This window comes from Acomys minous, assembly GCF_964271855.1.
Source record: "Acomys minous genome assembly, chromosome: 8".
Classification (NCBI taxonomy): Eukaryota; Metazoa; Chordata; class Mammalia; order Rodentia; family Muridae; genus Acomys; species Acomys minous.
This window is the reverse complement of record NC_140489.1, coordinates 19,888,238-19,910,533: the sequence shown is the minus strand read 5'-3', so window position 1 is coordinate 19,910,533 and position 22,296 is coordinate 19,888,238. Positions and strand designations below refer to the sequence as shown.

The 22,296-nt window shown below is 48.3% G+C and overlaps 1 protein-coding gene across 8 annotated transcripts in view; it reads right to left on the bottom strand.

Moving 5' to 3' along the window:
- FOXN3 (forkhead box N3) overlaps positions 1 to 22,296 on the bottom strand; it is a 385,252-nt gene that overhangs the window by 23,324 nt on the left and 339,632 nt on the right. For 6 of the 8 annotated variants that reach the window (XM_084792026.1, XM_084792025.1, XM_084792027.1 and 3 more), the window contains one exon: positions 1,394 to 1,459. The exons of 1 other annotated variant lie outside the window; for it this stretch is intronic. In XM_084792026.1, the coding sequence (XP_084648152.1) occupies positions 1,394 to 1,459 (66 nt within the window). The remainder of the gene's footprint in view (positions 1 to 1,393; positions 1,460 to 22,296) is intronic. One more of the 8 variants, XM_084792030.1, reaches the window with a different exon arrangement.

Sequence of the window (22,296 nt, the reverse complement as noted above, 5' to 3'; positions counted from 1 at the left end):
GGTGGGGTTAACAGCTAGTTGTAGGGCTTCGCCTGGTGCCTGTCGGCCTAGCAGTGGGAAAGGCTGGCCGGGAGCAGCCCCGCATTCCGGATGTCAGGAATGGCATCCCCTGACAGAGGGGAACGAGATTCCTGCAGTCAGGGCAGCATCAGGCAGAGGACCAGGTTGTCTGAGAACGCTTGGTGGTATCTCTTGGATCTTTTAAAATAGGTACAAAGAAGAAAAGAAGCTGTTAAATTTCCTAAAACTATCAAGAAGGCTACAGACAGGGTGTGTATATATGGATGTGTGTGTGTGTGTGTGTGTGTGTGTGTGTGTGTGTGTGTGTGTGTGTATACACATACAGGTATGAGCGAATGCATGTCTGGAATTCTTATCAGTCCACACGAAATCTACTGTGGATGTAATTAAGGATGGGTGCTTTCTTGTGGGAAATGTTACATTCTCCTATATGGGGGAAATTCTCATTGCTTAGAAGGCCATGATATTTTCAGAAGGCCAGAGCTCCAAACTAGCTGGAAACCTGGTCACAGGCACAAGACAGGTATGCATTAGCCCCTAGCAGTGTCTCAAGAGGATCTGGCATGCCAAGTCACTTTCTGCACTTGTGAGACATAGCAGCGCCCGGACAGAAAACAAAGCAAATCCTGCTGCACCACCCCTCGGCTCAGTGTGGTTCTGGCCAGATGTGGGGCGTGGACAGAGGCGCTGGCCTCAAGTTGTGAGGAGAGCACAGCCATCTTCATTTCAGGTTGGCTATAATGATGAGAAAAGTAAAGAAACCAGGTACGGGGCAAGAGTCAAGACTGAACAAGAAAAAGAGATGTCTTAATTAAGCTGACATTGCTCAGGGAGCCCTACTTAGCTGCATCAGCCTTGCCTTTTGTCCTGTGGCTGCCTTGTAGGCAGGGTACAGGTGATGTGATACAGCACTGTGGTTCCATTTTAAGGCTAAGCCAAGCATGGGTGGACCAAACTTTCCAGAATGCGCCCTAATATTACCAAAGACCTACACAGAAAATAACGTCTACAACTGGTACTGCTAGCTCCGCCACGGGGAAGGTGGCCCAGGGAACCTTCTCCTACAAAGTCTTGGGGATGAATCCCGCATGAGAAATGTCACCAGCAGAGTTGTTACAGGGTCTGTTTCTCCTCAGTCCTGACAAGACGTGAGGGCTCTCTCGTGCTCGGAAGCACACCTCTGCACTGGCTCACACATATGCATGGCTGTGTGCGTACATGCATCTGCACGTCAACCACACACTTAGTTTTGAGAGGGAAGCTACAAGTGCTGGGGCTGTGTGAACATTAGCTCTTCCTAGGGCCTGGGCTGTAAACGAGAAGGTTAAGTTCACAAACTATGGTGCTGTATGCTATAGAAATATCTACTCACAACCTGCTTGTATCTCAGGGGGAGAATTCAAAAGCATCATGGCACTGGCAGCATCAATGTCAGGATCTGGAAAAATCAACCAATAAATAACATTATTTACAACAGGGCTGGTGTGTGCATGTTCTTCCCCCTGCAAGTTATAGCTTATGAATGTGACAGAGGAAAAAAAAATCCAGGAACTAAATGAGGGATCTCAGAGGTTGAGATAAGAATCAAGGAATATGCTAATATATATATTATATATATACATACACATATATATGTATATAAAATTTTTTTTAATCTATGAGCATAGCCTCTTCTTGCTTTATTAATGTTGGGATCTGCACTGTGGGTATCTAATAAGCTGCTGATCTAGGCGCCCCTCAGTCTTCACCCTGGGGTGGAGGAGTAGGTGAGCTGTCAGTCTGGGACTCTTTAATATTGGGGGGAGCCAGCATCATGTGAAGAGAGAGCACTGAATACACCTGCACCCAGAGAGATACACACAAGACATTCGGTCATTTCCATTCGTCAGCAGAATGGAAATCGTATTTTATGAGGCTGTGTGTGCACACAGCGGTGTTGGAGGTGATGAAGGCATTAAAAAAAAAAAAGCAAAGCGCATAAAATATAAAGAAAAGAATGAAGAAAGTTCTGACGTTGAGGCACAGGGTGCTTACGGCCTCATTGATTATTGCTTTTAATTTGCTCCCTCCACGAATGCTCGCAACTTTATTGCTATAATTTTTAATAGGTTTCTGAATACTTACCAATCCACCGGTTGACAGATGGCAGGTTATATAGAGACAGAGAAAAATATTATCCCTTTATAACTAAATTCATTTCCCTCTGAGAAACAGCAGCTCTGCTGCTATGGAAATGAAGGTCACCATGGCGACAGTAAACAACCCCCAAGAATGGTCACTGAATAGGCTGAAAAGAACATCTGCCCTAGCCCAACGTCCCAGCTGCCCTGGGGCGAGATTCGCTAATAGTGCAGTGAGGCCTCGTGACAGAAGCTGCCGCCTGTCCCCTGTCCAAATAAATGAAGTGTGCAATTGAAGTCGACATCAAAATGCCTGCCCTTGCAGATTACCGCCTCTGTGTCCGCTAAACCCAGTAACTAATGACTGGGGAGAGGGGGCCTCGTACTTGTCAGTTTTTGTACAAATTACATACCAAAAAATTCAATTTACTACTAATGGCTCCATGGCACTTTATTTTGGGTATTATGCGAGAAAATTACTTTTTTACTGTTTAAAAAAAAGTACATTTTTCATACTTTATATGTGCAGTTTAATTCCAAGGGAGTAATGCAATGCATGATAAAGCCCCACAAGCGATTAATAATATGGATGATGCTGGTTTCAGAAGACAATGCCTCAGGAAAAAAATTAAAAGGTAAAGAAACTTCACTCTGCCCTTTTCTATTTTGCCTGCAGGAGGCCTGTTACTTACACACCATAATGGAGTAAAAGTTTATTTTAATAAGCACATTGTATGAGAAACAGGTAAATTAGCTTCCTTGGCAACTCCTGGGGAGACATTGCTCCAACAGTCAATCCCTCCCCACTGCTACATGCTCAGCGATTCACAGAAAAGCTGCATGGTCCCCTTTGCACATGAGTCCTGGCTGCCCCAGCAGTGATGTCCTCAGTCCCCACGGGCAGCGAGGGAAAAGCCCTGAGGCGGTTGGTCCCGCTTTGGGAAGGACTCTGCGTCTTCTTCCTCGCCATACAAAGCTTCACTGCCATTTCAAGTGCCACAGGTGGCCTGAGTGGCCCTGGCCACGTGGTCCCCCATCTCTACAGGGGAGCATGCCTGGGTAACGGGGAAGCTCAGACAGAAAAGCAGCAGATAAAACAATCCTCTACACTCCTTCTTGGGAAGACGTCTGAGGGTCACGGGCAGGCACAGCCTTAGCGGAAGAGCCTGAGAAGCAGAATAGCAGGAAACTAGCAGAACCTGAACTTGGGTTCTCCCCCATGCTGACCCACCCCCCACCCAATCAAGTCAAATAGACATGCCCAAGTCAGCAAGCACCGGATGCTAACACCACCACACCCCTCACCCGGACAGATGCAGCATATCTGATGCCTCCACGGATGAAGATCCTGGTGCTCTCAGAGCACCCATGCCCTGCCTCCTCTCTCTTTAGGAATTCTGGGGAAATGTAACAGGTAGATTTCCCACGATCTAACATAACGTGTGTGTGTGTGTGTGTGTGTGTGTGTGTGTGTGTGTGTGTGTGTGCGCGCACGATGGTAGTATCGGCGGCAGTTTAGGCATTCACTGAGGGTCTTAGAATGAATCTGCTAAAAAGGGAAAGACCATCCTATCTGTAAACAGGTGGCTGCAGCCTCGTTTCTGTTCACTTAGTAATGTATCTTGGCAACCTTTGCTAACATCATTGAAAGTTTTGACAATGGGGTGTGTGTGTGTGTGTGTGTGTGTGTGTGTGTGTGTGTGTGTGTGTGTGTGTGTGTGTGTGTGCACACGTGCGTGAGTGCGTGCGCACGCTCTGCCTCTGCACAGCTGCCTCCCTCCTTTCTCCACTCCTGTGCCTTTCACCATGATGGCCAGCCCCACCCAGTCCTTCCTCTTTCCACCTCAGCTTTTCTGGGGACCAGCCTCACTGCTCCCCAGTGACAGGCTGACTCAGTGAGTGCACTTAGGGCCTTCACAGGTGTCCCTCACCCCATCCACCTGCCGGTTGGCATTCAATAAAATCAACCTCCTGAAACTGAGACATGTTTTGATGGACGTGCCCATTTGGGCTAAGCTGGAAACAGTTTTTGAGGACTGGGGGATACTTCTGTTCCAGAGGTGGATGGGCTGTGGAGCTGTCCTTGAGTTGCTGAAGGGGAGGGGAGGGGTTTAATATCGTGGGTCCGTGCAGCTCATCTGTCTAAGAAAAGATGATGGTATTTTGTCCAGGACTCACAAAGACCTCGCTGACAGGAGCAACATTTCTGTTGTGTTCTAGAAAACCATAGCGAGGCAGAGGGGCTTGGGAGAATTAAACTGCATGCCAGTTCATTTTGGGATGAGGGGTTCTCCCCAGTGGTCCCCAGCTCTGCATGCTGGTGCAGGTTAATTCACTGCAGCATCCAGCATCTGTCACTGGGTGCTTGACAGAGTTATGGCCACCCTCCATGCAGAGCCAGTCTCGAAGCCCGTCTTAAAGGAACCCTTGATTGTGCCTGGGCACCAGTGTGGCTTCTCTGAACGGCCCATTTCAAAATTTTTATCTTTGATGTGGTTTTCTTATCACGCTGCCGCTTCTCTGGGGAACAGGACTGAGAAAGGTCGGCATGGGTCGTTTTCAAAGCCTCTTCTCTTGACTGTACACACAGGCCGAACCTTGCTAGTGAGAAAAGCAGGCTTCTCAGCTACTTGGATTAGGATAACACTGAACCTTGCTTTCCCAGTACATGGAGATGGGTCCACTTGGGAGTGGTGGAGACTTCCCTCTGTGGGTGGGATGGGAAAAGCCCTAGACAGAGCAGGCAGGAGGAGGACTGCTAGGTTCAAGTCCTGGGTCTGCTGCTTGCTAATATGGAACTTTCCTGTTGCTGGGCCTGACCTCACTCATTTTAAAATGGTGTGGGTGACTGCAGACATGAGAGGAGCGAGGGTCTACACCAGCTTCCACAGCTTTCTGTAATGTCACCTGACACCCCTTTTCCCTTTCTGACTCATGGCTGACCCTCCAAAGCCTCTGGAGGCAGAGGACAATTTTACCAAGGCTGGGAGACTCTGCCACTCCCTGCCAAGCCGTGGCCTGTGGGGGTGAGCTCTTGGTGTGACTTGTTGGGTTCCAGACAGAAGTGTCTGAAAAGGACACGTGTTTAAGCAACCTCAGAATAGACAGGCCAATAGGAATGCCTAGCTTAGTCCTCACTTCCAAAAACAAAACGGTTCAGAGCTGATAGAACTACCAAAATGACAATGGCCGAACAGTTTTCAGATGGGAACGGTGAGAATTATGATCAGTTCTTGATCTTGCAGGTAGTGAATGTGTCCCCTTCCTGCTCCTCCTATACCTCAAGGACTTACCAGGTGATACGATGTTATGTAACTAATCAAAAGACTTAACATATGTGGCAAACAGATGACACATACTGGATATGAAAGTGCACGTACGGCCAATCAGATGCACACAATGGCGTCCTCTGATATTCCTTTCTACAAAGCAAGTGGGCCATTAAGGCACTACCTTACCCGCTGTCTTATCCTCAGCACCTAAGAGGATACTTGGAGCCCAACAGCTTGGCTTCCAAGGATGAACAAATGGATGGCTTTATCTTCCACTGTTCGGGTGAACAGAACCCAGCCTCAGCTGGGGATGGTACCTGGGCGCAGGGCTCTGGATGGACAGTGGAATTCACTAGGAGCTCCAGTTTGTAAAAAAAAAAACCAGGCAGCACCGAATTCCATAGATACAGGAAAGATAAGACTCCTTGCAGCAGGAAGGCAAAGCCAGAGGCTGGGAACAACATGGCCTCTGAAAACCCAGAGGAACGTAAGTGAAAGGGAAAAGGAAATAAAAGGAGGACATTACGCTCCTAGGTATGGGCTGAGGAGATGGTTTATTATAAATGTAAGGGAGAAAACAGGCAGAGGCATCTGGGAGGGTCAACAGTGGACACGACTGGCAGCCTGAGCAAGGCCATGAGGAGAGGGGATAGTGGAGAGGAAGAGAGAAGCCTGGAGTGCTTGCCAAGACGCCAGAAAGGAAAGGGGGCCAGTGTAGCCAAAATGGCTGCATTATATAAGGAAGAAAAGCTGGAGGAAGGGCAGCCTAGTCCCTGGGTTGGAGACTTCAGAGTAGGGGGAAGACTATGCCAGCCTCAAGGACCCTTTAACAGGTAGGGCTTGGGGGAGAACATGCTGGCCAGTGTCAGTTCTGATGTTAATAAACACTTTAGTTAGCCATTTGTTTGAGACCTTACAGAAAGCCTTCTCTTCCCGTGAATCGCTAGATCTTTTTGCTCTGAAATGTCTTTATCCATTTTCTATAATTATGTATAAGAATGACACTCCCAGAAGTGTTTGCTTAATTCCTAGAAACGGAGAGCTTGATCAACTCTTGGGACCAAGAAACACTAGAAAAGGAAGAAAGAAGCAATAAAACGCCCAGGGGAGCACACCGTTTCCTGGGGATGAAGCGGGTCTGCTCAGCTTCACTTCTAACTGAGCCCGCCTTTCTCAACTGGGGCAATGTCTCTCTCCCTTGCCCAAGGACATATGGCCAAGTCTAGAAAATCTTTGATTGTCATGACTGGGTGGGGTGGTGCTTAGCATTCCACAGTGCAGGAGAAAGCACTGTCTAGTCCGTAAGATGCTAGGAGAGAAACAGTGGCTGAGTGAATGTGTCCATGTGCTACAACTTTGGAACCACTGTCTTAAATAGAACACATCAAAAACAGGCATTAAAAAGTCACCTTGTGGCCAATGCCTGCATCCTCTGCCCTCCTCTTGCACAATCCCTATATATACATTTGTGACTCTGAAATCACTGGAGCCCTTGGCTTCCATTGCAGTCAGTGAAGACATCTAAAACAGCTGCAAGTGGTCCGGCCAGCAGAAGGGGTTAGTTCTGGTGACGTCATTTGCCACTGGTAGCTCTACTTCCTCTCTGCCCAAGCCTTGTGAAGACAGAAGCCTTGAGTGAGGAGCACCAGGGAAGAAACAGGAACTAGATGGAGGATCTACAGGCATAAGGATTGAGAGATTCTTGTCAGAACTATGGGGTGAGGGGTAGGTGAAAGAGGATCACCAGGAAGTGGGAGAACACAAATGCTCACTAACAAAGGCTGATGCCAGGGTGTAACTTCAAACATTGCCTTCGAGACGGATGGACACTGAGCACACCAGGAACACATCAAAAGAAAGCATTCAAGGTCAGCTGGGCTGGTGATACAGGCCTGTAGCCCCAGCACCGGGCACTTTGGACCTCTTGGACGAGAGTGTGGCATGCTATTATCCTGGCCCCTGGGAACAAAAGAAGGGGGTTGTCCATGAGTTTGAGGCCAGCACAGAAAGAACCAGGCCTGCTATGGCTGCATAGTGACGCCTCGATCTGAAATAAAATATTCTGAAGGCAGGGGAAGTGGTGGAGGGATTAGAAAATGAAAGTGGTAACTGAGCAAGCCCTAGGACCTGAGTTCAAATCCTGTAAACCATCAGGAGCTGCATGTGGCCTGCGTCTGTAATCCCATTACCTCTACAGAGACAAGACAGACTCTGCCTAGACAAGCTGGAGGGAGAGACCAACTCCTGAAAGTTCTCTGACTCCAATACATGTGCTGTGGCACAAACACACCTGTGCGAACATAAAAATACATGGGCACACACACAAAGCTATGTAAATTTTAAAAAAGAGAGAAAGAAAGAAAGGCCCCCAAGAGGTTGTCTTTGGGGTTCAGAGACAGAGGCACTAAGAACACCTTGACTAAACGAACACCAGCTCCATCTCAGAGGTGGGTTTTCTGAGACCCAGAGAGACCACACGGCTCCCTGAATCTCATTCTCCACACAGGATGCATCCAAAGGAGCATCTCAAACTCTTGTTGCTCTGAAGACAAGTTCAAAACCAACAATAAACCATTGAAACTAATGGCCAGTTGCAGGAGCAGAAAGACTCCGTAGTAAGGCCACAGGTAGGTGAGTGTGTGTGTGTGTGTGTGTGTGTGTGTGTGTGTGTGTGTGTGTGTTCCACACCTGTCGCTCAGGTGTCAGGAGGTTCTCATTTCCACATCTGCAAAGTCCTTCTCCAGCTAAAACCTGCCCCCACAAAACAAACAAACAAACAAACAAAAAACCCAAAAGAAAAAAGAACTGTCTAGCTTCAAGGGACAGCCTCACCACTAACTCTGAAAACCAAGAAAACATTTCTCTAAGCGACTCACTAGTCCAAAACGAAGCTTTGTCATTTGTGCCAACCAAACCCACTCATTAGCCCAGACTCTGTTTCCTGTTGAAAAGGGGCTGGGAAAAGGTCACGGGGTCAGAACTGAGCAGGAGGCATTCCTGGCTTGGGAGTCAGGTGCCAGCCAGGGCTGTGGTTTCTCTAGGTCCACACAGCTCATCCCTAAGGTGGCAGGAAGCTGTCTGGGCTGGAGGACCTCAGAGTCACTGAGAAACAGAGTGCTGTTTCTCAACTAGAGAAAACACAAGCAGCATGCTAGCACTCTCCAGGGAGATGCTTCCACACTTGGCAGCAGGAAGGAGCTCCCCGCTGACGTCTTCTTCTGAGCGCTTTCCTCTAACGTCTTGTTACTCAGGCAGAGTGGTCCATGCCACACTGTCTGTTTTCTTGAATCTGCTTCCAAAGCAAGTGAGCACAGTGGCTGCAGGTTTTGTCCTGATAATCACTCAACACCTTTCATCTGGTGTTCTAAATTTCACGAATGTTTGCCTATGTAACGCCTCTGACTAGTTGACAGATGTCTTTCTACCGACTGCCTGGGAGTCAAATGAGCTGAAACCGATTGTACAAAACAGTCTAAACTTTCAGACTTGAAGAGAAGGAGAAAGGTGGCAAGAGACTTGGTACAGGCTAGGATTTTGTCCCATGGGGCGCGGGAGAGGAGGCGAGTCCATGAGCTGCCCTTTAGGCTCAGATTCTTTGCTCGGACACCCCTTGCTCACCGGTAGCTTTTTGTTTGTTTTCCAACTAGGGATATAGCTAGAACCTGTGTCGCATGCTGGCTTCCTGTGGGGCAGAACAGAAATGTGGACTCCTCCAACAGCTCCGAAGCCCTCACAGACTGCCCGCAGTCTTCTCTGGGAGGGCAGCCATGCCAAGTCTGGGAAGCAGAAGGGTGTTTGAGACGAGAACAGAGACCTGCTGGGACCATCGGAGTGCCAGGCAGCTGGGCAGCTAAGTGGCAGGTGGACTGCCTGTCCTCAGTCTGCTTTCCCTTCTCCACCATGCCAGCTTGTCGCCCAGTGCACAGCTCTCCCAACCACCCACTCCACCCTTACTGGAAGGTCAGCTATTGCCCCGTCCCTTCCTCCCTTTGTAGAAGGCTCAGAGTTCCTGGCATTCTGGCACCCACTCTCGCCTGGCCGTAGAGACTGTCCGAGCGGCCTGGCCTCCACTGAGAGCCGCAGGGCCCATGCTGCGGAAACGGAGTAATTCCACAGGCAGGGCATCTTCTAACTCTGGCTTCAGCTGGACTTATGTGCCAAGCCACTTTCCAGGATGAAAGAATCCATCTCGGCATGACACTGGCTGGTGCAGGAGCCAGAGGAAACAAGCCTCAAAACCTGAAAAAGTCCGTGTTCCAAGGCACACCTGCTCCTAGAGTTGGGTTGGAGTCCCGGAAGAATTTACTACCAGAAATTGGTGGTCCCTGTTTAGGGCATCTTAGGAAAAAAGATCAGAAAGAAATGGATATAAGCAGGCGAGTATGCAAGTGAGTGTTTCTCTGTGTCTGTTGTCTGTCTGTCTGTCTGTCTGTCTGTCTGTCTGTCTGTCTCTCTCTCTCTCTCTCTCTCTCTCACACACACACACACACACACACACACACATACACACACACAAACCACCACCACCACCACCAGTAACAACAATGGTATCAAACCAACCCCCAAAACCAAAACAAAACACTAGGCTACCTGTCCAGAGGTTAAGTAATGTTCTTCCTGAATAAAAAACAAGGCTCATGACATGAACACCCAGGTGACGCTGCATCGGAAGAAGGCTATCAGGGAAGGCAGGCTGCATCGTGACTCACTTGAATTTTATTTTTTGCCCTGGGACAGGAGTTGAATGTGTAACCCTCTCATGTACTAGGTGCTACCCAATGGTCAAAGCTGACACTCAAACAGCAGGATGAGCCCAGCAGGGTCAAGGTCATGCCTGTCTGGCTAGGGCTGGGAGAGAGGATATAGGGGAAGGGGACAGATGTTAGCACCCCTGTGACCCCTGTAGGCAATTAACTTAGACTTCCAAGCAGGAGGTGCCCTTGTGTTTAACTCTGTAGGCATAACTGTACATAATTAGAGTCATAATTACAGCTCTCTTTCTAAAATGTGACCATAATATCCACATTGACCTCTGGTGGCAGCCTGGCCCCCATGCTGGGAAGTACAAACAGGCAGGACCCAGCCTCTCCCCAGTGGCCTTACAATAGTGGGCAGCCAAGGCCCCCCAGAAACTTCTAAGGTCAGGCATCTACACCTACTCCCTGGGGAGCAAACTTGAGATCTGTTTCGGGGGTTTCCTAACTAGCCCTTTTCACTGAGAAACACTTTACTTTAAATAGACATGGACTAAGCTGGAGTCTCGACACCCTTGTCTTTCACCACGTGGGAAAGGCCAAAGCAACCATTCAAATTAATATGCCAGTAATTACTGTGCATCTACCGTCTAATTACCCATGAAATGACCAAATTGAAAAGATCAATTTCTGATCAGTTTTTTTGCCTGCGCATTTTGTAAAAGTTACTACAGAGGCTCTAGGTCACTTAAAAATGCCGACTTATCATTAGTTTATTATACCTTATCAGCCCCCATCCAGCCTTAGATCTAAGCTTACCCCAAATCATGCTACTGAACAAACCATTCCAAGGGAAATCAAACTCTGGGCTTTCATACAGACAGACAGTTCTCAGTTCGGGCAGAGAAACACAGAATTCAGAAGGGATCCTCTGAAGAGAAAGCACCGGTTAGGCGAAGAGAGCCCTGGGTGAGTCAGTTGGCAGCCTCCAACAGCAGACAGGATGTGCCCCAACCTCAAAGATCCTCCAGCCCAGCCATGCCTCGGGAAGAAGACAGGAGCACTCTCTTTAACACAGCACAAGAGCCCCAACCATAGGATACTTCCCACAAGTACCAATGAGATGGGAGGAATTCAAAAGACCATTCCACCGTGTCTCCTTTAGCTCATAAATCCAACACATTTTACAATCAAAATCTATCAACTTATTTCCTAGTGGATGTTAGTTAATTCTCTCCTGTTCTCAGGAGCCATATTTAGGAGTATCTGTACTGTCACTCACCTATTACTAGTAGCCCCTTACGCAACCCAAATAGAGCCAATGGTACTCTAAACTCACCAGCCTCTGGCTGGCTGAAAAGAGAGATGGGAAATTTCCCAAGTTCCATAAAAGCAGAGGCAGAGAGGCTTCTCAGGCAAGTCCTGTCAGCATCCAAACCCAGGCCGGAGGCTATTCCCACTTGGAGGCACAGACTTCGAACAAATGGTCCCAAGAAATACAGTTTTTTTTCTCCCTCGCTCTCTCTTGCCCCTCAAACACCTCTCTCTGAATAGAACTGCCTGGGAGTAAATGATGGTTTTTCTGTATTTGTAAAGGCTTTATTCAGCAAGGAGAAATAAAACCACTACTCAGAGGTGTCCCAAACTAGAGTTTAAGTAGAGGACTAAACTGCCTCACTGTTTCTATAGGCATGCCACTGGTGAGATATACTACCCTGGTACTGTTTTCTTTCGGTTCAGTCAGAGAAAGCAAAGGAACTGAGTGTAAATGCACAACAAAGGCATTTAATTGAGACCAGTACATTTGCATCTCAAAGCCCACTCCCCACAGGGCCGCTAATGCAAACTGCACAGACCAAGCGCCAGGAGTACCACCGTTCAGGTGGCTAAGAAGGAACTTTTAGAGGGGCAAATTCTCAAATTTACATTAATTATTGAAAAATTTTAATGTTATTTACCAGCCAAGAAGTCTAATGCCACACATGGTGAGGGTTCTGTGGCCTGGTGCTACTGTGCTACGGTCCCCGGATTCAGGCTACACAGGGCATCCAGCAGGCCGCCACACTCACAGCCTCACAGCCTATTAAAAGGAAGGCTTTGTCCCCTGGGACTTTGCTTACTGCTCAGTGAAGAAGCAACCGCCACATCGATTCCAAGTGTCACAGTGGCAGACAGTCACAGATGAAAACACTATCCTTCCTCATTTCAATTAAGAGTTCAGAATCGAACACCAGCCATCCTCCGTTTGTTTACTGAGTGGGACTTGGTGAAAGAAAGGGTTAAACACAGGAACACTGGACCAGGGAGATGACTCAGTGGGTAAAGAAAACACTCGCCACCACACAAGCCTGACGACCTGGGTTTGGATCTCCGGCATGTACATAAAAGGCCAGATGCGGCGGGGCACTTCTGTAAGCTGTGCACTTCCAGGGATGCAGGAGGCGGGGACAGGATAACTGTCCTGGGTTAGCTTGTCTGGAGCATTGCAGTAAAATGACATAAACAAGAGAGACCTGGCCCTGGCCGCAACAGAGTTCCCCTCTGACATCGGCACCACAGCACGTACACAATAATAACCAGAACGGCGGGCGTATTACTGGGTCACCCCATCCTCCATCAAAATGGATCATGTTTTAAAAATGAGTATGCCAGGCCAGACCTTTAGTCCCTGAATTCAGGAAGCAAAACCAGGTGCATCTCTGAGAGAGGCCAGCCTGGTCTACCCAGATACTTCCAAGACACCTAGGGCTACACAGAGACATCCTGTCTTTAAAAAAGAGCTGGGTGTGGTAGCTCACACCTTTTTTTTTTTTAAATAGTTTTCTGAGGCAGTGTTTCTCTGTGTTATCTTGGCTGTCCTGGAAAGCTAGGGCTACACAAAGAAACTCTGTCTTGAAAAAAATCATAAATAAATAGATAACTAAAATTAAGCAACAACAAATGTAAGCTGAGCGAGCAGAGCTCTACTGAAATCCCAGCATGTGAAGGTTTAGGGGCTCAGGGTCATCCTTGGCTACGTAGAGTTATGCGCGAGCCTGGGGCACATGAAAACCTGCCACAAACAGCAATACAACCTGGGAAGCTAGGACTAGAGAGCTGCCTCAAGCTCAGGGATAGCCTGGGCTAGTCCTGCACTGCAAGATGTAGAATTAAAAGAGGCGTGGGGGGGGCAGTTGGTTGACTTTTCATTTTCTTCTCTAAAGAAACTGTCCATTTGGGGCTGCAGAACACAAATTTTGCATTTCTCCATAATTTCTAGCCGCCTATTTTCTCTAAGCACTTTGCAAAAACAAACAAAAAAGATAGCTAATGAATCCAATGTGGACTTAATTACTGATTCCATTTCTCTCTCTCTCTCTCTCTCTCTCTCTCTCTCTCTCTCTCACACACACACACACATACACACACACACACACACACACACACACACTAATTAATTTGGGGAAGACTGCTCACAGTAAAGGGTTTGCCTTCGAGCCTGGTAACTTGAGTTTGGTCTCCGGGACCCACATACTGGGAGAGAGGTAACTCCAAGTTGTCCTTTGACCTCCACTTGTGACCCCATATAGACATACAAGTAACTTGTTTTAAGGTGTTAGTTTACTTAATTCTTTTAAAAAAAAAATTCAATACTTTTCATCATCTAGTGTCCCATCGAACCATTTGACATCATTGTGCATGAACCATTCGCTTATAGCTCAAACTGGGAGCAATTTCAGAGATTATATTTCAGAGCGAGCTCACTGCTGTTTTCATGTTTGGTCTACCCAGGTTGTCTTTGCCACATTTACTAAGGTGGCAGAAAACAAAAACCAAAAAAACCTCGCACAGTCCTTCACTGCAGGCCAGTGTGGAGACTGCTCTCCCTCACTGATTCAGCAGTTCTCACTTCCACCTATTTCTCATTAGCACTGATGACAACAAAAACGGCTGGGGGGGGGGGGGACACGGGGACACACACACACACACACACACACACACACACACACACACACACACACACACACACGCTGGTCATATAGGAAGGAGCTGGGTTGAGATTCACTCATCAGATGGTCTGCTTCCCTCTGGAGAATGTCAGTGCAACAGGATAGCATTCTCTTGGTGTCAGGAAACATGATCCTAAGGTCTACTTATGAAATGTTCACACGTGTTGAAACACACAGTAACACGCAGTGTGGGTTTTGACTGGATGTTTGTATCTGGCCAGCACAACCCTAACACGTTTGCTATCTGTGACAGGAGAGATGGTTCTGGAAAGGGGAGGATGCTCAGTCAGCAGAGTGCCTGCCAGATAAGCATAGGGACCTGAGGTCAGACCCCTAAGGGCCCAGACAAAAGGCTGGGCCTCTAACCCCATCTCGGGAGGGTCAGACACAGGTGGACCCCTAAGGCCAATGCAGCCAAAACAGTGGGCATCTCTGTCAAAATAAAATAAAAGTGGAAAGAGACCGGGAACGGACACCCGACATCAGCCTCTGGACTCCACATGCACACGGACAAATGTGCGCCTTCAAGAACACATTCTCACAGCCACACTAACAAGTATATGCAAAACACACGCAGATGGTACTATCATGTGTGTTGTTACCATGTGTTGAGCTCTCTCCAACCAAGCCCCTTAGGGGCAGCATGGGAACAAAACTGTAGTAAATATTTCTCAGAAAGTTAGAACACTGTTACAAGATTTAGAAGAAATAATACACCGGCGATGTAGCTTTCTGATCATCATCAACCAACAGGTCCTGGCGAGTTACCGAGCACAAACAGCCTCTACCTCCTTATCTGCTAAACAAGTGAATTTTCTCATCTGTAGTAAGGGTGCTGGATCGTGCTATCTTCTAGGGTCACACCCTCTATCCTGTCTTAGGAAGGACAAGGTTTGGGGCTGGAGATAGCCCCTCCATCCCCACCCCACCCTCTCTACCCAACACAGGATCCCCCTCTTGGCCCAGATGAAAGGCCTGGCCTTTCTGGGCCTTCTGGTTTGGCTAATCTTTTCATGTCTCTTTGCTCTGCTTCCTAGACAACTCCACAGCAAACAAAGGCCTGGGTTTCCACCAGCCAGCTCCAAATTGGGAGCTCTGGGGCAGAAGGAGGGAGTGAACAGTGGCTTTTGTGAGTCAAGCTGGTGAGAGCCTTCACTCAATCATGGCTGTGAAAAGGTGGAGATGGTTAAGGGGCTCGTTCTTGTAGGCAGGCTCTTCACCCTGACCCACCCACCCAGATCTCCTTGCACTGTGCTTGACTGGGGGGGGGGGTTGATTTGATGGGAACCAACCATATTTTCTGCAACTGTCCAATTCACTTCCCTTTCTCAGCCTCATGGGAACTAAATCAGGTGAATGTACCTTTAGCTACAAGGCGCATCTTCTTAAAAGAAAAACACAGGCTACAACCAGCTCCTCGGGAGCTGTACAGTTCTATTTTCAGGGTTCTGAGGTGCTCCTGGGTAAAGAAGTCAAGTCTTTAAAAAAAAAAAAAAGAGTTAGGGGAAATAGCTGAGACTCAGAAAGACAAATGCTGCATGCTTTCTCTTACATGCAGAATATAGGTTTTACACATACATGCATCCACACACACTCCGTGAAAACAGAAGTGAGTGTGTTAGCTGTTGAAAGAAGGAGACTAGCAAGGCCGAGAAGTGGGCAACTGGAGAGGGAAGAAGCGAGTGAACGTGGCCACCGTTCATGATGGGCTGGAATGAAAACATCTTCCCAGGGCTGGGATGAACCTCCAGCTGGCGACGCGCTTGCTTGCTGAGCATGTATGAAGCCCTGGGCTTTATTCCTAGCACACTAAAAGCCGGAGGCAGGAGGTCCAGGAGTTTATGATCCTCCTTGGCTATGTGGAGGCTTCCAAGTCAGCCCCTACATAAGATTGTTGTGTTTTTTCTTTTTCTTTTTTTTTTTAAAAAGAATGAGCAAGCCTTTATGAAACCAATCACTTTGTAAGTAAACACACAGAATCAACAGAAGTTGCTGGTGGACGGTTGGCAAACAGAGAGGGCCTGTGAGGCAAGGGGGGTGAAGTCTTGTGGACGCTTATTTTGCAAGGCGTCTAAATCAGATAAAAACAGGATCGGTCGCCTCATTATGCAATTAAACCATAGTCAGCAATGGGCAGGGTCCTCTATCTTTCAAAATCCAAACTAGTTATTCAAGCTTTCATTAAGTACAGTTCAGAGAATCTGCTCGGGGAAGGCATCCAATTTTTCTCATCTGGGTTAGAGTTTAAAAAAGAAAGAAAGAAAAAAAGAAGTGCTGCTCTGCAAATCTGAGAGCTAGAGCTAGTCTCCATAAAATAACCACAACCCCTTTCCTTCTCCTCTTCCAAATACCTTTTTGTCTCACTTCTTCAGAGTTAGAATTTTTGGGGGGTTGGGGGGTGGAGTGGGGGGCAGAAAGGCAATCCCAGCCAGGAGTGTGACTTCTTCACGGCTCCACACATATCATTTCCTGTCCGACTTTCCAAAGCAGAGCCCTTAGCACTGTTGTATCAAAGGCTTCCACTACTTAAAATGTCATTTCTAAATTAATTTTATACCCTTGGGGCAGGATGCATCTGAGCAGGACCAAGTGATCCCCAATTGAAGAAGGCAGGGAGCTCCAGCTAGGTCCAGGGCTCAGTGAAAAGGGGCTGGAAGCAGAGCACAAGAACCCTGGTCTTTGGAAGAAATACAGGCATTTCTGGAAGCCTGCCTTGTTTCCCGTAGGTGGGACACCCATAAACCTGTGCCAGTGTCAGGCACAGATGAAAAGCAGCCACTTGGTATAGTTTCTGCTTTGTGACAGCCAGGAGAAAAAACTGGACCAAGAGACGTGTGCGTGTGCGTGTGCGTGTGTGTGTGTGACTGGCCTGTGACGGGTGGTGGTGCAGGCCAGACAGCTGAAGAATGTGATGACTTTGCTGTCTTACTGTGGTGACTGCTGGGCATGAAATGGTTCCTGGTACCTAAGGCTTGGCTTCGTTACCTTACAGACAGGCCAGCAACTTCTCAGCAAAGAAACTAACTGCAGCGGTTGTTTGGCGACTTCAGGGTCCTTTGAGAGTGGCTATTGGAGGCCTGTGTACCCCACAGGAAGGAGGGCAGGTATGTTCCAGAGATGGGCAGCTAAGGGGGCAGCTTGGTTCCCCACCTAGCCACTAGCAGCCTGCCTGGCTCAAACCGGTGGCCGATGCCATTTTACTGTGGACAGATGCCTTCTAGATGCTGGGCATCTAGAAGGAGGCACTAGGGGTGAGGAGGGTCCCATGGGGAAATAACACTTGGCTTTCTTTCCCTGCACCCTCTCCTTCTGAGCTTCCGTTTAGCCTGCAGAGCCACATGGCTGGCTCCACACTCACCTGGCCACTCTTGGCTGTCCTCAGAGGCGCTTTCTATCCCCACCCCCATCTTCTCCCTAGGTAAGGTGGGTATACTCTGCAATGCAAGCCTGTCTTGAGCAACCCCAGCCCCAGCGTGTTTCCTGTCACACAGCACAGCCACCAGTGTCTTCCCCCAATCATTGGTTTTCCATTGTTACTACCGCACAACCAAGCTGGAGGCTTCTGGAGACCAGCAGCAACCATGTCAGTGTTTCTTGTGTCCCCCCCTTCCCAGCTGGGATGGACCTTTTGCCAATTTTCTCCAAAGGATGCCTTTATTTATCTTCTGTCCTGATTCGGAGCTCACAAAAGATGTGGCAGTCCTGGATGCTGCTCTGAAAGGTCAGGAGCCATAGCTTAGCGTGTCTGCTAGCCTTCCACCCAGATCAGAACAGTACCAGCAAGGTCAGCACTCTGTTGCTGGGTTCACTCAAATGCTGTGTGATACTGGGCAAGGCACTTTACCTCTCTGGACTTGAGTTTCTTCTTCAAAGGCGACCAAACATAGCCTAGTTAACAGGATGATGGTTGAAAGGTGTTTTTGTTTTGTTTGGGGGGGGGTGTTAAAATAAAAATGTATTTAAGAAAATTTAGTGTTCTACCACCACCAATCAAACACAACTAGCTGAGATGGAAGTAGTCAAGTCCGGCCCGAAACCTTGGAGGTGGCCATGACTGTCCTCCTCATGGGTTGCTCCTGTGCTGAGCCTGCAGCATCCCCAGCCTGGCTCTCAATGCCGCCATCCCCAGGTTGCTGCTATACTTAGTCAAAACAAGCCTGACATCTGCATTCTATTTGCTGATGAACAGTGCCATTTGTACCCTTCTCCAGCCTGTGAGTCTGCCTTGGAATACTGATGCTACCAGAAATTGGACTCTTTCTTTCCCTCCGCGAACCAAACCCACACTCACTTAGCAAAAGCCTGCTTTGCTCACTGATGCTGTTATGTCCCTGGATTCCTTGGCACTATGTGGCTAGTCCCAGGGCTCTGCATTAGTGCTGGCCATCTGCCTAGGCAGTATACCTGGCCTGGGCCCTGGGAACTAAGAGACTCCTTCTGCTTCTTCAACCAACTCACTGTATACAACTACACCACCTAATGCATGCACTTTTTTTTTTTTTGGTTACACTTAACTTTAAACTCATGAATGTAATACAGCCACTTATTTTGAAAACTAAGCCATTACAAAACAGATCATCTAATCCCATCTTTTTGTCTCTTACCTGAAGGTGATACACAGAGGCACCTTGACTATAGTGTCAAGGGAGATGGTTCAGTTCAGCAGAATTCTGGCCTTGCAAACATGAGGACCTGAGTTCGATTCCCAGCACCACCCATATAAAAAGCTGGGCATGGTGGCATGTGCTTGTCATCCCAGCGCTGAGGAGGCAGAGAGAGCAGAATCCTGGGGGCTCACTGCTCAGTCAGTCAAACGCAAGAGATGAGGCCAGGTCCTGATGAGGGGCCCTGTCCAAAATAACTGAGGAAGGAGGCATATGACACTGATCTCTGGCTTCTGTATGACTGCACACGTGTTGTTTGTGTAACACACACACACACACACACACACACACACACACACACACACACACACACACGAGTGCAATGCCCCCTGAGTGGGAGCGTTTTCCATAAATGGAGACATATTTCTATTTTGTGACTTGTTTTGTTTTCTCACTGAACCATGAGTCTTGGCAGCCACTCATCTGGGAGGGGAGGTATGTGGCTCATGCCTTTTCATTTCCGAATCAGATGAAAACATCGGTACATTCCAGCGTTCCCCTGGTCCCAGACTAACTAAGCTGTTTCCAACTTCAATTTTCACAAAGGATGCTATGGGTGCGCATCCTTGGACATGCTTGATTTTTGCACATTTGAGGTGGCTCTTCCACAGAACAGGCCTCAGAGAGCTGCCCTGGGACCCTCTTTCCTGGTCTGTAAGATGGGGGGCTGGACTGACAGTCACCCATTGGCCTCGACTCCCATGCTGGACTTTACATCTGCAAGGCCAGTACACAGGACCTCTGCTTCCACACTCACTCCATGCCCAGCTCAGCATCGGAAGATCTCAAGGTTTCTATGAGACAGCATTCAGCCTCACTTTGGTTTTCAGCTGAAAGCACTGAGTCACTTTCAACCCACCCTGTAAAGTCCCGTCTTCCCCTAAGAAATTCCTGTTCTTCTTGGATACTTGGTCGGCATCACCAGATGCTCAGGACACCTAGCTCAGTTGTGTGCACAAGTTCACATGCATGGCAACCCCACTGAGGAGAAAGGACCTGTCTTCACTCATCACCACACGCAGGGGCACACATGTGCCCCACTCAGGAAGCTTCATGGAGGCATCTCCTGAAGAGGTGATGGCTAGCTACTGCTGCCTGTTATATCTTAGCTCGAGATGACGTAACTTCTCTACGATTCCGTTTCCACTTCTAGGAAACGGGATAACAACAACTCCTTCACTGACGGGGATGCTGGGCCCATTAGGCCAGACACCGCTTGCCGATCCCTGAGAAAGGTGCCATTGATGGAGGCAGTCACCATCAACCTACGTTAATGATATCCCATCTGGTTCACGGGGTATGGTGACCAGTTGCTGGAGTGCAGGCTTAAGAGGCCTCTGGGCTACACACCCTGGAAAGCTACACCTTAAGAAGCATGAGATGGGGTCCGTGCTATTCACAGCCCTGCTAACAGCTTTACAGGTTGTTTGTTTTTATTGCAATAGTGTCATACAGCCAACACCAGAGGAGGGCTTTGCGCTAGTTGGCTCTGTCTTGCTTTTTGGAAGCAACGCTTTCCTAGTTCATTTGTAAGCCCCTCCCCTCCTGTTCTACTCTGCCCTTTGCACTGCCACCTGGCAGCACTTCTCCCAGGATGAGCAGCGGGCTCTGGGTTCCTGTGGAGCCTTCCTCGATTCCAATTTAGATCACAGAAAGAGGCAGTGGAGACTTTGCGCTCTGGAGTCAGGGGAGATGGGCTCAAATCCCAGCTCAGCCACTTAGCGGCAATGTGACCTCGGTCAACTTTTCTGTTTCAGTCCTCTTATCTATAAAATGGGTGTCTGTGAGAACTGAGTGAGGCAGGAGACTCTCCAGCACTCACAATAAGCAACACATTGTCAGATCCCAAGGACACAGCAAGGGTGCTGTCACCACACACGTACACACTCGCACGCGCGTACTGCTTTCGCCCACTGCCTACCCTATGGCTTGGGTCAAGGATGTGTACTCAACAGGCTGAATGTTGAGAAAGGATGCGCCCACGACTGGCAAAGGCAGACTAGGACACCAACTGTAACCTTGGCCGTGGCCCTTAGGAGCCTCTGCAGCTGACCTGCTCAGCAACCCAACAGTGGTGGCTGTGTTTGATGAATTCCCACGGACACACTTTGACAGACAGGACAGATACGCTGGGGATCCAGGCCTAGGCAAACTTCCCAACAGTGACTCAGGAGCAGTGAGGGAAGATGAGTGTAGGTGAAGTGTAGGAAGACCCTTCATTCAGGGTCTAAGATGCCAGACTAAAAAATGGCCAGGGGAGGTGGGTAACCGTGACAGGAAAGAGAACCACCGAGAACTGCACGGTGCCACTGAGGAGGCGCTCAAACCCTAGAGCTACGGGCTTGGGCCAGGGGCTCGACAGGAGTTTGAGGAGTGAAACACACAATCTGTTTTTGCAATGGACAAGCAGCAAAAGCTATCAGTCTAAAGCTCGCAACCAAGACAGAGGCCCGGGTGTTTAATGCAGGTGCCAGCGTGGCTGTAAGGCCACTCAGGGCTGCTGTAGAGAAAGGGGTGGGGGTGGGGGGTGGAGAAAGGTGTAGCATGGATTTTATTATCTGACAGTAAACACAGTGGTAACAATGATCATTCTGTTATAACTAGTTCTATTTCAGCGGAGCAGCTTAGAGAGCATTTCTTCCTTGGTCCCCGATGGTGTTCTATTGCTATGACAACCAATAACATTTCGCACGCCACAGAGCACTATATCATGTATCACCATGGCAGAAAGGGAAATGCCACACTGTACTTAAAAGCCACCTCCCTCTCTCTCCCTTTTAAAGCCTGTTATCGCTCCACATGCATTATTCACCACGCCGCATTATATATAACCTTTGGTTACAGTCAGATTTGTGATATAGGTAGCGAAAGCCAGAAAGCCTTGCAAATCCCTTAACATTTTACAACAAATAATAGATAACCAAGCTGTATTATTCTGCCTTTTCTTCAAGGCTGTTACAAAGAACTAGCTTTTACCAACTTCCTCATTGGATCAAAGGCCTTTGTCAGACTTCTGCAAATGTTTGCCTCATACAGCAAGAACACTTGGTGACACTGTGAGAGCGGAAAGTATTCCCTTTAAGACAACTTTTCGGTACATAAACACTGCCTCTTGAAATGTCTATCTGCTTCACTTGAAATATTTAAACAATGGACTTAGCCATTGTCATGGAAACCCATGCCCAGGAAACCTGCCACTTGAGGCTCTGAACTGTTGATGTCACTCCGAATGTCACAGTGACGTCACAGGGAGTGGCCCTGAGCCTGCCTACCAGGGTACGTGGTAGCACTGGCCAGAGTCAACTAGCACTACCTGTCTTCAGCTCATGTTTACATCTGTCACCCCTGCCTGGCCCTAGAGACTGTGAATACACAAGAATCAGACAGGACATTCATAGAATTTCAAGGTCTTTGGATACTAGTCCAGTGACAACCAGAGGGTAGAGAAGATTCCAGCACTGTTTACCTTAAATCTAAGTAACGTGGGCCACCTAAAACCCACCTCTTTAAGTCAAGCCTCATGAAGAAAATGACCA